The 16,851-nt window shown below is 40.7% G+C and overlaps 1 protein-coding gene across 2 annotated transcripts in view; it reads right to left on the bottom strand.

Annotated features, from left to right (window-relative positions):
- Positions 1-115: 115 nt before the first annotated feature.
- Positions 116-16,851, bottom strand: part of LOC111861409 (low-density lipoprotein receptor-related protein 4) — an 88,343-nt gene continuing 71,607 nt past the window's right edge. The window contains exons 18-29 of one of the 2 annotated variants that reach the window (XM_023845948.2): positions 16,105-16,228; positions 15,674-15,836; positions 15,342-15,504; positions 14,349-14,482; positions 13,730-13,923; positions 11,907-12,210; positions 8,749-9,065; positions 7,673-7,894; positions 6,097-6,340; positions 5,722-5,980; positions 3,894-4,309; positions 116-2,938 (exon numbers count right to left, since the gene is read on the bottom strand). In XM_023845948.2, the coding sequence (XP_023701716.1) occupies positions 2,762-2,938; positions 3,894-4,309; positions 5,722-5,980; positions 6,097-6,340; positions 7,673-7,894; positions 8,749-9,065; positions 11,907-12,210; positions 13,730-13,923; positions 14,349-14,482; positions 15,342-15,504; positions 15,674-15,836; positions 16,105-16,228 (2,717 nt within the window). In that variant the 3' untranslated portion in view covers positions 116-2,761. Of the gene's footprint in view, positions 2,939-3,893; positions 4,310-5,721; positions 5,981-6,096; positions 6,341-7,672; positions 7,895-8,748; positions 9,069-11,906; positions 12,211-13,729; positions 13,924-14,348; positions 14,483-15,341; positions 15,505-15,673; positions 15,837-16,104; positions 16,229-16,851 lie in introns of both variants that reach the window. The other variant, XM_033750301.1, reaches the window with a different exon arrangement.

Here is a 16,851-nt window from a genome sequence, read left to right on the forward strand (position 1 = left end):
AAGAAGACGAGGAAGAAGACGTAAGAAGATGCTGGATGACCTTGGGGACAGAAGAGGATACTGTCATTTGAAGGAGAAAGCTCTAGATCGCATTAAGTGGAGGAATTGTTTTGAAAGAGACTGTGGACCTGTCGTCTTGACAGATTACTGATGATGATGATGAGAGAAAATAATATTTGTAACTGCATTTCTTTCAGTCAATATCTCTGTGTAACTGAATTGCACTTCTATAAACCTATCCCTGTGGTTCTAAATCGCTTAAAAACTAATGGTTAATATATCAACAAGAAGGTATTAATTTCTGGTAATTTTGCCTTTGAGATTTGAGGTTTTCATGGCAGTGAAGATTTTAGATTTTGGTCTTCTGGATTGTGCTACCTTACAGTCTGGACGTTGGCTACCAGCATGTCAGAGAAGCTTGCTGTCTATGCTTTAGTCCTGAAGGTGAAAGGTGCATATACCTCTGAAACATCGTTAACCCATGACATAACTCAGAAGACCACAGTCTAAGTGTGTCTGTGCTGAAAAACTATTTCTGTAAAAGACAAATGAGTTCATTCTCACAAAGGAGTAAGCCCGCCAGGTACAAGAATTGCATCGATCCTGGGTGTACATACATATGCATCAGACATGGCAGTATTAGGCAGACATTTTTGTTTTATGCAGGAAGAGTAGAGGAAATTTCTTTCTTAACGGCTTAACATTTTATATGCTGGGGAGTAGATGTTTCTTATTTACATTTTTTATAGTTTTAGTAATCCATGATAAGTAAGATAAGTAAGGCATACATAATTTTTGTCAGAAAACCTAAAATGGAGAGACCACTTACAAAACTTAGGTATAGATGGGAGGATAATATGAAAGAGGATCTTAAAGAATAGAGTGGGAGAGCATGGAATCGATTCATGTCAGTCAGGGTAGGCACCAGCAGCCATTCAACCCATTACAATTTCACAGTTCTTATATGGTTACTAGTAAAAGTGACCTTGCCTCACACAGGATACAGTTGCTTATTTGTCCTTATCTCAGTAAGTAGTAACTAAAACTTTAAAGGAGGAATAATGCTTAATTACTCAAATAATTAAAAGAAAGAATTGGAATTGGGGTTCAAGCAGCATCCAGAACTCTACAGCAGTACTCAGACCCTGTATTAAGAGCCCTGGCTGTTGTATATATTGACAAGAGTCCAGAGTAAGAAAAATACTGTCCTCTGAAATATGTTGCCATATAGTGTGGTAGAAGTGTACCACCATTTTGGAGAAACATTCTGCCTCCCTCTTCATGGTCAGAGTATAAGTCAAGCAACCATCAAGCAGGGTAAGATGCATGCAGAAAATCTATAAAGGAGAAAACAGCCAAGAAAAAAGGTGCAGGTGAAGCTGACAGAGGTGTTGCTTTCATGCCACAGCCCCTGTTTGCTTTCTTGATCCCCACTTTTCTCCCACCATCTCCTACCTCTCCTCTTTTGAAAATATGGACCTTTACAGGACAAGCACTAGTTACTCATCTCTTTCCTCCTGTAAATTCTCTTTGGATTCATTTCCAGGCCTATGTCAAAACAATGTTTTCTTCATGCAGTTTTCTCTGTGCTTTGCTTGCTTGGTTTACTCTTCAACGCTTAACATGTAGGCAGTAGGTTACTCTCAAACATCAGTGAACTTCTAACAGACAACATGGTATCAGATCCCAAAGGACAAGTACTCCATAATTTATGCACCAGTAAAGTTCCAAAAAAAGTCAGGTTGCAAAATCATATAAATCTAACATAAGGATATACTGTACTGAAGGTTTCCTTATCTCCTCAGTGATTGTAGTAGGAGCGCAGGAGAGGTTGCACAGCTCATCCAAATTTTCCCATCTCCCCTCATGTTCCCCCTTTGTCATTCACATGGTACCCTACTCCCCCTTCTCCATATCTCTGTCGATCGGCCAACAAGCAGTTCGCATTAACAAGAAAGTTGTCTGAATTATTAGAGCACATTAAAATCAAATGGAATTCTCAAACTTGCATGTAATGAGGAATAGACATACTTTCCACAGTCACTGCCATAAGAAGCTCGACATTGTGCATGATAAAGTTTGTAATATGCTTGGGTGTTTTCTATTAGACTTGCAGCATGAAACAGAAAAATTGCATTTTCTGTATACATTACATTAAATTGACATTGACAATCAAATTGAGTATTTTCAAAGGAAAAATTAACAAAGACATTTACCGAATGGTTCTTTGTACTCATGATTCATGTTGTGCTTCGGTTACATTCTTTGTCATTGCTTTACCTCTAAACTGATGAAGCAAGTTCATGCTAACTCTGGCCATATCTTGTGACTCCAAGAACTGTTTCTGAGTCTTAGCAAATTGGCTCTTCGTCTCAGTTATAAAATGGGCGGGTGTTTACACCCGGTATATGGACTGACATTTATACAACCAAAAACTCGGTAATAAATAATCAATGGCTCATACCAAACTTAAGATACTTGACGATAACAGAACTGGAAGCCAATCTGTGTTTGGATTCCCTTCTCCTCCATTGATAATATGGATTATTTTATCAATTGTCCTAATCAGTGTGGTTACACTGAGCACTTTTAAAGCCAATTACCATCAGTTAAATATCTGATAAAAACGGCAATGCACAGGTTCAGTTGTATCAACAGTGTTACAGACATTTACAGCCTAGCTATTTGAATCTCCTAATGTTGGATGGTTCTCTGCTGTAATATTTTAATACCAACCCCACAACTGGCATCTAATTTGTGTTCACCCTGCCTTTAAACTTATGCTGTCCAGTCTCTGAGGGGGCGTGGGTGGGGGAGTTGCAATGCGCTCTGGGGGGGTTGCGTCAGCACGGCTGTTTGGGGTTACCACACTGGGGATCAGAGAAACAACTTCTGGACTTGTGGTTTGTTTGTCTTCATGGACGTTGTACACTCTTTCCTGCAAATTGAAGAGTCGATTAGAGAGCTTCTTGGAAAACGTCAATACAGCAAAACATCCTCATAAAGGAATTTTATTATCACAAATTTAAAATTTTAAAATTGAGAGTTCTGTCTCCTGGGATATAATGCCATTTAGTCTGTTGAAAGTTAACCAAAGTTTTATATGAACATGTCACCTCCATCTTCAGGGTCAAAGAACAAGCCAGGCAAGAGACCAGTGTTAAGCAGGCAGCACTGCTTGGTACCTGCTTCACTTGACTTTAAACAGACTACATGGCATTACATCCCAGGATATAGAACTCTTCATAACCACCGCTGTAAGAGCCTCAAATCCTACATGTTAAAATTAAAATATACAACAACAACAAAAAACGAGTTTTGCCTGTTGTTTTGCACTAGTGTTAAACTTGCTGTCTCACCCTAAAGGAAAATGATTCAGGGTATCTGAAATCAAGGTACTTACTAGAATATTTGGGCCTTATAGAGAGGAAGTACAGAATGATGGAGAAAATTACACAATGAAGAGATTCATGATTTGTGCCTGTCGCTGCATGATGATAATGCTAATAAAATTATGGAGGATGAAATGGATGGATTATGCAGCCTGCATGGGGAGATGAGAAATGCAAACAAAATTTTAGCTGGAAAGTCTCAAGAGAGGAAACCATTTGGGAGACACAGGTGTAAACGAGAGAATAATATTAAAATGAAACTTAGGAAATAGGACTTGAAGTTGTTGCCTGGATTAAACTCATTCAGGATGTATACAGATGGTGAGATTGGGGTTTTATAAAAACAGGAGATTAAGGAACTATCAGCTTTTTCAAGAAAGACCCTGCACCACAAAATTAGATAGTTCATACTAGGTAAAAGTCTCCCAGAGTTGCAAATGTCCACGACCACCAAAGCATGCCAGAATGTTAAGCCACTGGTCAAGGTGTTTGATTACATACCTGCGATTTGTCATATTTTAGCCTTTTCCAAAGAAACGGCCTCTTATCTGCCTGACTGGCATTTGGTCCGACATCTGAACTGGACGCGTTGTAATTTGGATTTGAGAACGTGAGTACACTTCTCCCAGTCGCGTAGAGGTACTTCTTTTGATGTACATGACGGATGTACAATACTATGATGATTATGATGACCACCACAGCGACCAGGCAGAACACGATGGTTGTTATGAACACATGAGATGGGAACTCGCTGGTGCTCTTCCCTTCATCTGGCTTTTCGTACACATTCTCATTGGTTGAGTCAGCTTTGTTCTTTGGTTGTATTATTTGGATGACTGGTTCATCCTCGTCATCGTCATATTCGTCAGCATCGTCTGATTCCGGGATCCTCTTATTAGGAACCACTACACTTGGTTCTGTCAGAGGAAATTTGACCATTTCATGTTACCATCTTACATTAGGTGACACTGAAGTAAAAAATATTAAAAATAGTTTCTCAGCCCTATAGTAACCCCTTCTAAAATATGGATTCCACTCTTAACGCATGTCCCCATGTGGAGACAGGTTAAAATACCTCCACTGTAGCCCTGCAAACTGTAGGAGGCAATCAGAAGGGCACCCAATGCTTGGGGTTATAACTGGACCACCCTGTCACTGAGGGACATAAATACAGGGACCTGGTCCTCCAGGTTGGGTGTTGGTTGGAAGGCTGATGACCTTGTTCTGTGATGATGATGATGATGATGATGATGATGATGATGATGATGATGATGATGATGATGATGATGATGATGATGGTGGTGGTGATGACGATGATGATCCTAACCCTTGTTACTGGGCAAGCTAGATCAGGTGGTTATGCTTCTGATTCACATTTGGGATGTGTCTAGTTCAAATTCCAGCTTGAGCACTAACTATCCTGACTGATAGTTTGCATGATTTCTCTTGGTCCCTCCAGGCAAATAGTCGGTCATGATCATTTCCTTCCCCTTCATTTTCAGTTCATTATTTAATGTCATCCAGTCATCATACACTATGTAGCCTCAGCTACTGTGAGTGCCATTAAGTACACTACTGGAAAAATCATAGCCCATTCCGGGAAGACAGAGGGTGATGTGGCCAGTGAACATGCCTGTGGGGGGGGGGGCCATAAGCCACAACCACAGCAATGAAGACCCTCTAACAGCTGAAGCAAGTAACTAACTACTAACCAGCCAAGAAAAAAAGACTGACAAAATGTCAAAGACACTAACTATTCTGCAGGCAGTTTATAGCTATTTAGTTGGTCAAGATATTTCAGCATGGTACCCAAATATTAAACACATATACAAAACCCCACCGCTATATCTTATTCTGAGCCAGTTAATCCAATCCATGTGCTCATAATGTTTCTGTAAGAATCATTTTAACATTATTTTTCCATTTATACTATGTCTCTCGACTTACCTCTTCTCATAAGGTTTTCTAATAAAAATATTTTGATCACTTTTCATTTTCTGCTATGTATTGTACCAGTCTTGTTCTTATTGCTTTAGTCACACATGACTCATGTGTTGAAAATAGTGTATATTGTCCTATCTAAAATTGCTTTGTCTTTTCCCTTACTTTATTTTAACCCTAAACAGTAAGATTGCTACTCTTTCTTTGACCAGATTATCCATATTTGTATCAATATATATCAAAGAAGATAAAAATTGAAAACAGTTTCTGTAACCACACTGCAGCATCAGAGCATCAGGGACTTGCTGCCATTTGTATGCAGTTGCAAAGGGTGGCAGGACCCTATTTAAAGAAATTCTTAGGGGGTTCACTGAAGCATTCATTTTACCTGTAGAACACGGCCTTTGATCTGGTGTGTCAGGACATGCGCACACATACAACGTTTGTTTGAACAAGCACAGATGCGTACAGCCACCATTATGGACTGCACATGGAGTCCAACCCATCTGCCTCCCAGCTGCCACTGCTCGGATCTCCATTACACCATCCAGATCTGTTCTAATAACTATTCGGTCCTGTCCAGTTGTTTTGTCTGCTCGTTCAACTGACTTTCTGTACCAGTCTGTCCAATAGATATGGTCTCCATACTGGAAGATGTTTAAGTTTATGATTAGCTGACAGAGGATGGATCCCATTAAGCATCTACCAGAATGAAAGGGAATATTTTCACAAGAACAGATGTGTTGTCTCATTAAAAACAAACCTGTGTGAGTCCAAAAGGGTGTGTTGCCTCAGGAACAAGCTGGACCCTGTTTCTGCCATGTAGATCAGATGTTTCTATACGATCTCTCAGCGCATCAGCCCAGTAGAGTTGACGGGCATTATAGTCGAGTGCTAACCCATTTGGAAAGCCAAGATCAGTATCAACTACAGCACGACGAGATGATCCATCCAAAAAGGACCTTTCAATCTTCGGGTTATCTCCCCAGTCAGTCCAGTACAAATACCTGCAGTGTACAGTCATCATCAGTTAACTCTTTGGAGCATGAAGTTCTAAATAATATATAAAAATTAGTTTGTACCTCACAGGAAATACAGTCCATCTCCATCATAAAGACCAATCAGTTAATGCTGTTTAGGGAAAGAGTTGTTTTTCATACTGAGAATCATATGAAACACATAAACACACACATTCTGGGAACCACTTACAGAGTTATAATTTTAAAGCAGGTGATACATGCTGAGTACTGACATGGGGGACAGCATCTGGTTGTCCTAGGCACTCAGATCATTACTGGGTCCATTTCATAAAAGAGTCTTGTCCTCAATGCTAGAGACAGAAACTTTATAGTGGTACATACAGTAACCAATGTGCATTAAAGGGTTAAAAGTTCCTTAAAGAATTTCCGATACGTACTCTCCAAATTCTTGGCTTTACAGAAAGGCTAGAAGCAAGTTAGAGGAGAAAATAAGCCATGAAGAAAATTTTTAATTTACATCAAGCGTGATGTTAATAGCACTGAAGAAGCTGGAAAGCTCTAAACAGTGTGAACCCTCCCTCATTTACACCTAAGCTGGTTTTCATTTTATTTTGAGTAGTAATAACACTAAGAGGACCGCCTCTGTGGTCTAGTGGTCAGAGTTCCTGGCTACAGATCCAGAGGTCCAGGTTTGATTCCCGGCACTACCAGATTTTCTGAGAAATGGTGGGCCTAGAACGGGGTCTACTCAGTCTTATGAGGATAATTGAGGAGCTATTTAAGGAAATAGTGGCTCCAGTTTAGAAAACAAAAATGAACGGCTGTGGGGATCCGTTACACTGACCACACAACACCCTCTATATGCTAAAGTTGGTACTAACTTCGCCGACAAGCGGCATTTGCTCGGTTGGTATAGTTCGCTTGTGGACTAAAGTCACAGAGTTAATGACACTAGAACATATTTAACATTGCTGCTCCATTGCCCCAAAGAACAGTGCTCAGTGATCCAATTTTTGTATGTCATGGGTCATGAAAACTAGTGAAGTTTACTAAATAACGACAGTTTAGTATGGCTGTGAGTATATCAGCCAGAAGAAAGACCATGAATGGACAGACAGATCCAGAATATGATGTGTGGACAGGTGTCTGTGGCATGTGTTCTTACCATCCAGAGACTGTAATATGTTTGGATTAAGGAGCACATCTAGGGCACTGACACACACACAGATTTTATTTCAGAAGTAGAGATTTTCATTATATATTTATTTGTTGTTATCCATAATCTTACCATTTGACAGTGTAAAGACTATGCAATTGATAAGTTACCCAAGATAAAGCAAGCAGCATGAAGTTCCTTACCCTTTCCTGGGGAACATTGCTAGGGCCCTTGGTTCATCAAGACCATCTCGAATGATTATCTTACGTGACGAACCATCTAATCGCGCCACCTCAAGCACCTTGCGGCCAGCATCAGTCCAGTAGATATTGTCTGCGATCCAGTCTACAGCCAGACCATCTGGAGTTGTGAGATTCGTGGAGATGATGGTCTCAGTGTTCGTTACATTGTGCATGTCTACACTCCTGTTGGAACAAGCAGAGTGCTACCTTAGCCAAGCCATTTTTGTAAAAGTAGATTTAAACATAATGGAAACAAACTGATTTATATTGGTCACCTTATTGTTTTGATACTCAAATATAGGACGTTATGATGGGCTAGACATGTAGCTTGGAATATCTACAGAATTTTGGAAAAGTCCAATTGGGAGATCAAGGAGGAGATGGGAGGATAACATTAAGATGAATCTCAGAGATGTGGATGGAACTGGCTCTGTGTCATGTCCAGTAGTGAGTAGAAAGAGGGATTTATAAGGAAACCAAATGCATGAATTGACACTCTAGACTTGTATTCAGGAGGTGCGCAATTTGAATTCTGGCTGGGATGCTGGTTGTTCTGGATGGAGTTTTTTTTTTNCCCCCCCCTTTCCAGCAGTCCTGCCAAGCAAATTCCAGGTTAGTACCTCAATTAGGCTGTGACCATGTTCTTCCACACTCTTTCCAAGTCATTGCTAGTCCTGCAAATGAATGTTGTACCGTCCAGATAATGACAGCCTCATTAGATAACCCCTCTACAGAAAACATGAACAAACAGAAGAACTACAAATTTGAACTGTGAATGCAGTAGCCAAATAAAATAAGATATGTGGATGAAATAATCAATGCTGTAAAAGAAAGAAAACTGACATTTTTGGACATAGAGCCAAATACTGGAAGATGTCAAGAAGAGAGATAAAATCTAGCAAGAAACTGAAAAGGAAAGATTTGGTGTGTGGAGATACAAGAGATTGTAGATGTTAATCCATCAATCCATATCAAGCAAAAATGGTCCTGGATGAAGAAGAGAGAAAGTGATAAAGATGACCTATATATAGCCTTACCTGATGATATCGAGAAACACGTCTGTGTAATATATTTTCTGATTTCTCCAGTGGAAGTCGACTGCGATGGCATTATGAACATCCGGTATGGGCAGAGTGACATCCCATAGCTCAGGAGTATCAAGTGATACCCTGGCCAGAGTGCTTCTTGTTGCAAAAAGGAGATATGTCGATGGAACTGTATTACATGTGCGTCCATCCTCACGAAGTACAGTGCCTGTTGGGCATGCGCATGTGTAGCTGGAAGGATTCCTCAGGCAGAGGTGTGAACATCCTCCATTATTTGTCCCGCAAGCATTCTCTGCGACGTTGTCCACCTGCAGTGGGTGGGGAACACACAGTCGGACAGACAAACAGCTGCTTTTATGTTCCAACACAGTGCAGTCTCTAATTTCTAGAGTGCAACTAGGGGCAGATTGTTATTTTCATAAGCAAATATTCAATGTTTCTAAAGGGTTCTGACAGTGGTGTAAGGCTTATTCAAAGCAGCCTCCATAGTCTAGGGGTAACGTTCCCACCTCGTGACTCAAGGTACGCGGGTTCAAAGCTGGCAGAATTTTTAAGGGCGGAAAAATTCAGGGAACAAGTCCTCCGAGAGGGGCTTTAAGCCATGGGTCCTGTGTCATAACTTTATGGCACGTAAAAGAACCTCATGTCCCAAGGGGACCTCTGAGACAAATTCAGGACATTTCCCACCCAACAGTAGTCTCTAACGCCTCTGGTAGATGGGAGAAGCATCGAGATACCGCTGAGCCTGTAGAGGCCGAACTCGCTGGCTGAGTCGGGACTGATGGTACGCACCAGTACCAGTAGGGTATAGAGACTGGTAGAATATCATAGGGGGACACACAATGTACCAATATCTGGTCTAAGTGCGTGGGGAAACCCACCCTCTCCAATAAACAACAAAACAAAACAAGGCTTATTCAAATGAAACCCGTTCAGGGATTATACTGGACGGAAAATTAGAGGCCATTAAAAATGGTCCTTGGCCACTGACACACCAGCTGATGAATCACTTTCATGAAAACTCCCTGGGCTGTTGACAGAACCACTGCACCAATGCAGTTCTGATGTATCTGACTCAACTCTGACAGCACCACCTACAGATTTCATCTGAACAACCCTCATATATCACTCTTAGTATTAAAGAGTTTCTGAGCTTTTTCCATCATCCAACCAGAAGCCAACATTATGGACTTAGTTTGTTCAGTGAATAAAATCAGCTGTCTCTTATGGATCCAACTGACTAGGTTCATTCCCTCCTTTCAGCCTGATGACAAAAGAAATCCAGTTTCTGAAATGTGCCCACTGTTTGGAGTACCAGGAACTTAGTACTGCTGAGACATTTACCAGCTCTATTTAAGTCAATAAGTAAGTTACAAATGGATATAGAACTTAAATAAATAAGAGTGCTGATTTGAAAAATGCTTTTATTTCTCCTCATAATCCCCCTGTACGTTGAGGCATTTGTCCCATCGTTTCACAAGCAGTTGAAAACCAGCAGCATAAAATTCTTTGGGCTGCTGTCGGAACCAGGCAGTGACTTCCCTTTCTATACAGCTTTCTACAGCATCACTTTCCTGAAGGATAGTGTCACCTTAAACTTTTTTTGGCAGGTGACGCAGGACGTTTCCACTGCATTGATGCATGCTTTGTCTCAGGCTGGTAATGGTGAACCCAAGACTCATCACCTGTGACAATTTGGGCTAGCATATCATGTCCTTCATCGTGGTAGCGATGGAGATGCTGTAATTCCAGACCCATTCTTTGCATTTTGTGTTGTGGGGTCAGCATGCTCGGCACCAATGATGTACAGACTTTGTGAAAACCTAACCTGTCATGCATTATGAGGTATGCCATGCCGTGTGAACATGCCTGGTTCTGACAGCAGCCCAAAGAATTTTATGCTACTGGTTTTCAGGGGCTTGTGAAATGATGGGACAAGTGCCTCAATGTACAGGGAGATTATGTTGAGAAATAAAAGCATTTTTCAAATCAGTACTCGTATTTGTTTAAGTTCTATATCCATTTGTAACTTACTTATTGACTTACCCTCATAAATTCTGATGCAAGTAGATGTGTTTAATTGTTGGAATGCTTCAAATGTAATGCATATTTTTCTTATGTTTATAAAATATGGTTGCCATAGCAATTGTATAGTGCCAATAATATAAGTGGAACAGAAATAGATTTTCCCAGTTGTCTTCTTTGTGATTTGGCTTTGACGTTTATTTACTGCATATATACAGTGCTGCAAAGCTGTAGATATCACAGTAGAGTGTCAGAAATTATTCTTCCTTGTATATCTAAATATAAAAAATAAAACGTTCTTCAAATAAAAGTTGTAAATCTTGACAAGCAACATATATTATATGATGTCCAAATTTTTATTGCAGTGAAACATTTCTGATATCACTGATAAATTCTGATTCACATTTGTATAAAGTAGGGGTTTCACTGAACCAGTATAAACCAAAATGAAATTTTAATTGTGTTGTTCTGAATTATAGCACACCCTCTAGTCTGATGATTAGTCAGCAATGTTTCAGAGAAGCATGTTGCCTCCACTGCTTACCCTGAAGATGGAGGCAGTATATTACTCCAATACATTTGTGCCCATCCAGACTGGCTCTGGGAGGCAGCCAGCTTCCTATACAGGGGATACTAGGGGCTGTTTCCCCTGGGGCTAAAGCAGCAGAGGCATGAAGCTGACCACTCACCTGCATCCAGTACCAAGGTTAAGAATGTTTACATTAAACCTCCACTCCCCCATATATCATTATGGTTTGGTGCTTAATTAATTAGGTCCAGGGATAATTTTTACATTGGTACCCACCTGCCTGACTGTACAGTGTTATGAGCCTAAAAGCTGCAGTCTTCATTTTCACTACCATTAACCTCAAATGTAATAAAATAAAATAGGGCTGATAATTTTGGGGTAAACACTCAATACCAGATTCTATGAAAACCAAATGAGCAGTGTTAGAGGTTAAACATGCAAATGGATGTACAGATATGACCTTCCTCACTATTGTGTTTGCATTCTAGTGATTTAGCCATCTGAGTGAGCAGTATACTTCCAAAAATTGTGTGTTCATTGAATGAATAACACACAATGTAGTTACATTCCTCAAATCTGTCTTGGTTGGCCTTACCTGTACAGACCTTACATCCATCAGTCCCTCAAGTTTCCCTCTGATGATTGTACTCTCAGTGCCCTTGATCTTATCAGCCCTGTGTAGGGCCTTTGTCTGCCAGTCTGTCCAGTACACATGAGTTCCCACTATTACCAGTCCATATGGGTGAGGTACGTCTGTCACCACAACATGACGATCTTGTCCTGACAGATCAGAACTCTCAATCGTCTTGCATTGCCCATCATTCCAATATAAGCGACCAGCAGGTCTGTCAATAGTCAGCCCATTGGGCCAGCCCAAACCATCTGATATTAACGTTAACCTGAAAGCACAATTTTGAAATTCCTTCAGTACTTCCAAGAATTTTGAAAAATTAGACCAAATAGTTGGATTTGTGGTTCTCACGGTGGTGATTATGGACAGTAATATTGTCTGTGACACGATACCATGTAGTTTGGAACACACTGACTTCATCATCAGGACTGAAGTGTATTCCAAGGAAATAGCCACCTGCTTCTTTTAGCTGCCTGGTTAGCTTACTCTTCAAGTCTCAATATAGAGGCAATGTTTCTCAAAAACAGTGGCAAACTTCTGCCAGGCTACACAGCGTCACATCCCAGAGGACAGTACTCTTCATAACATAATCGGTTTAAAGATTATGATCCTTTGGGTTGTGACGCAGTCTGATTTGATAGATGGAGACAGTAGGTCTCAGCAAAATGTTAGTACTTATCTACCAGACATCTACAGACCAGACTTATCTACATCATCAAATCCCACAATACAGTAACGTACATATTCACTGCCATGAGAATCCCAAATCTAACAGGTTTCATTTGTTTATCTTTAGTACACACTGCTGAGATTCATAATTTTTACTCTACCAGTAATCAAATCAAGGAGATGGATGGTGCATGTAGCATGTATGGGGAAATTGATACATGCATGCAACATTTTATTCGAATAGCGTGAATGGAAAAGACAGTTTGGGAGAAGCAGGCATAGAATGAAGGATAACATTAAAATGTATCTTACATAAATATGGTTTGAGAGTGTGGATTGAATGTATCAGGCTCAGGATAGGGATCACTGATGGATGGTAATGAAAGATAATTTACTGACCATCTGAATGACTTTTAGCTTCTCAAGGACTCTGCTTCATGAAGTTAAGTGATAAAATCCTGTCAGACTGTCAGCCATGGCTGATAGCCCAACATAGCCACCATGAAAGCTTCACAGATAGTTGAGTTTATAACAGTGATGTATCAGCTGGAAGGTGACAGAACTTTGAAAGGTATGATTGTGTGTGTTGAACTGGAAAGGATCAAAGAGGAAGCAGTCATGGCCTTTATGATGTGTTGTCCCAGAAGTTTCCTGGAATGGCTGAAAGAAAGTGTGATGATAGTCAAGTCAGGATAGGCAGTGTCTTGTCCAATGTCTGAACTGGGTACCTCGCAGGAGAGGGAAGTGTGTTACTGTTAGTCCACCATGCTTGGTTTGCAGTTGCAATATCAACAGATGTGTTTTCTATGTTACCACACAAATTTCATGCATCATGTTACATTTAGTCATTATCATATCATGTCGAACTATTTTGCACAGTTATCATGTTATTATCTTCCAGTTTCATAAAAAAAAATCAGTATAAAATTTCAGGAGCCAATTTTAAAAGTCACTTGTGTGCTCAGTCAATATTGTGACCAACCAGGAAAACAGGGTTCAATTTCAAGCATATGCTGGGAATATTTCTCCTCTCCATAGCATCAAGATTGGCCCTGGGGCCTACCCAGCCTCATATTCCATGCACAGAGGTATTACTTTTTCCTATCACTCACACTAACCTGTGATCACCATCCATATCAGCTTGTTCAATGCGAGGGTTGCTGCCCCAGTCTGACCAGTACATTAGTCCATGGTGGTAATGGAGAGCGATAGCTCGTGGTGATTCCAGACCAGACCAAACTAAAACCTTACGATTGCGCCCATCTAATTCAGCCACTTCTATGCTGTTACGCCCAGCATCCGTCCAATATATCTGGGAAACATAATGTATACTGTCTGCTAGAAGAGCACTCATTGTTCACCTGAGATATCATTGCTTTCCTTGTTAATACTGCAATGCAGAGAAGTTCAAACAGGCACAACACTCAACTTAAGAAAACATTTATTCATTTAATTACTTAAAGAAAGTATTAGGAATGAGGATTCTAATTACGAATGCACACGATTATAACAGCCATGCATACTGGATGTATTGATAATGGTAGAGAGAAAAGTTCATAATATACTTGAATGTTCTCTAAGAGGTCCACAGTAAGGAACAGAAAACAGATGCAACAGAACAGTTACATTTTGAAAAATTACATACATCTTTAAAGAATTTGGAATTATATATTTTGTGGCATACATCCTGCTTGAAACCAAAAGTAATGGCATATAAGACTACACTTTCTGAACTACCTTTCTTCCTGCTGAGTCCACAACAATACCATCTGCTGTCTCTAGGCCGTCCACTATAATACTCTCAATATGCTGGCCATCTGGTGTTGCTTTCTGAATCACATCTTCTGCTGTGTCTGTCCAGTATATGTCACCTGAAATGCAATGCAGAAGAACTTACAATGCTACAGTCTTTCTATAAGAGCTGGGATAGCTCACTCAGTATATCAATAGGCTAGGCTGGATGGCCAGGATTCAATTCCCTGCAGAGGTAAGATATTTTTCTCTATTCCACAGTGTCCAGACTGGCTCTGGGCTCACCCAGCCTTTTATGCAATGGGTACAGTAGATTCTTACTCCAGGCATGAAGCTAACCACTCACCTCCATCTAGTTCCAAGGTCAAGAACGGTGGAGCTATACCTCCGCTCCCCCATATACCTTCATGCTGTGATTCTTAATTAATTAAGCACAGGGACAGCTTTACCTCTTTACTGCCTCTCTATATGATGACATTAGTAAGAACTATAAATTAATCATAAAGAAAGTAAAAAAGAAAAAAAGTAAAGCTATCCCTGTAACAGGCCATGAAAGCCCATAGGGTTGTGAGACGTTGAGGGTCCCACATTATCTAGACAATCGGCTCAAAGATGGCAGTAAGGTTGTCAGCCTTAGGCACCAGCCGCACTTTACTCCCCAGGAAAATTATTTATTTAATTCCTGGTACTCATTTCTGTTAGAGGCTGAGTGAACCCCAGGGCCATAGTGCGGCCAGAAGGATTAGGTCAATTGAAAAAATCCAATGACCTCATCGGTATTTGAACCCGCAACCTTCCAACTTGTAGCATAGTGCCTTTAATCATACAGTTTGATAGTACATATTTGTGTATAATATGAAGGAGGAATGTTAATCATGTAACCACAGCACTTCATAACATGCTGTAAAACAACAATGTTAAGATAACATACCATCACACAACCCTGTTATCATAACATACAGTATTGCTGGAATTTACCTGTTTTCCTGTCAACATCTACAGCAATGGCATTCTTCAGAGGGGGTAGAGGCAGTACGACGTCAACAATGTATGGAACATCTAATGAGATTTGTCGTATGTCAACTCGATGAGCAAAAATCAGAGAGTTTGTTGGTCCCAGAGCACAAGTCCGACCATCCTCCTAAATGCAGAACAGTCATTCTCGATAAATATAAGATATACCAGCAAAACTATGACATATGTGAGATTTGAGGTTTTCTAAGCAGCGAAGGCATATATTTGGGTCCCCTGAATTGTGTTCATATAAATCAGATAGTTTATTGTACGGCTACTAGAGAACCAATACTGACCAGTAGTTTAATTCCTATTGGACATGCACATGTGTGTCCCTTGGGAAGAGGAGCTAGAAGACAAAGATGGGAACATCCACCATTCATAGCCTGACACATGGAAGGGACTGCCTGACGTCCTCGATGGAAAACACGCACGTCCATCAGTCCTGATATGCCGGACCTGTCCCCACACACATTACATTTCATGTATCAGATACATTAATTCATTGTCAATATATTTCATTTCAGGCTCAGATCTATATTATGTATGAAATATAATGTGCATTTGTTCAGAATACCAGATGATAGCCAAAGCTGCCAGAAAGTCAGTAACACATCTCATGTACTGTCATCAGAACACTTTACAATTGGCTTAATTTAATGCTGTTCCTTGGGAACAGTATAATATGTATAAGTTGTTCTGAAAAGGTCATTATGATTACTCATACCTCAGTATGGTCCTATTCTTTCCGGTTTGTTTATCTGCCATGTGGATACTAGAAGTATTCCAGTCTGTCCAGTAGATCTTATCTCCAAATACAGCAAGACCAAACGGGTGTGGAAGATCGGATTCTAAATAAAAAACACACAGAATTTAAACTAATGCAACTGTAACCGTATGCACCCTTCACGGAAAGTCTAATTTGTTTGTAAGTAACAGTTAAGTTTAGCTGTAGAAGTGAGATGCCCCGGAGGGATCATGGTCCTCTGAACTGGCCTTTTGTTGCGAGGGACTGAAGGGAGGTTGGTGAGTCCATTGCATTCAAGGGGGAGTAGGTATACCTTCTTTCGTCCGTGCCTGTGGGGGTGGAGGACCTGTGGATCGAAGCTTCGAGAAACTTCTAGAAGGTGTGCAGACCGGAAGGGGTCCGTGCATTTGGTCATGAAAACCTCCCAGTGGAAAGTTCGAGATGGCTAAGAACGTGGTTTCTGGAAGCAGCAGCGGGGGTAAGGAGTTAGTCAGTGAGTGGAAGCCGGGAGAGTCAGGGAGTGGAAGCCTAGAGGTCAGGGAGTAGAAGCCAGGTAGTGAGGGTGTTCCTGTGGAACCTGTGCTAGGGGGTTAACCGATCGAGCCCGCATCCAAAAAACGACGTAAGCGAGCCAACACCCGTGTACCCCTGGGATGTAAGACTCATTCCGCTGAATTTAGTCGAGGCATACACCGCGTGAAGTTAAGCGTGTGGGGACGGGTGTAC

This window comes from Cryptotermes secundus, unplaced genomic scaffold (genome assembly GCF_002891405.2).
Source record: "Cryptotermes secundus unplaced genomic scaffold, Csec_1.0 scaffold289, whole genome shotgun sequence".
Classification (NCBI taxonomy): domain Eukaryota; kingdom Metazoa; phylum Arthropoda; class Insecta; order Blattodea; family Kalotermitidae; genus Cryptotermes; species Cryptotermes secundus.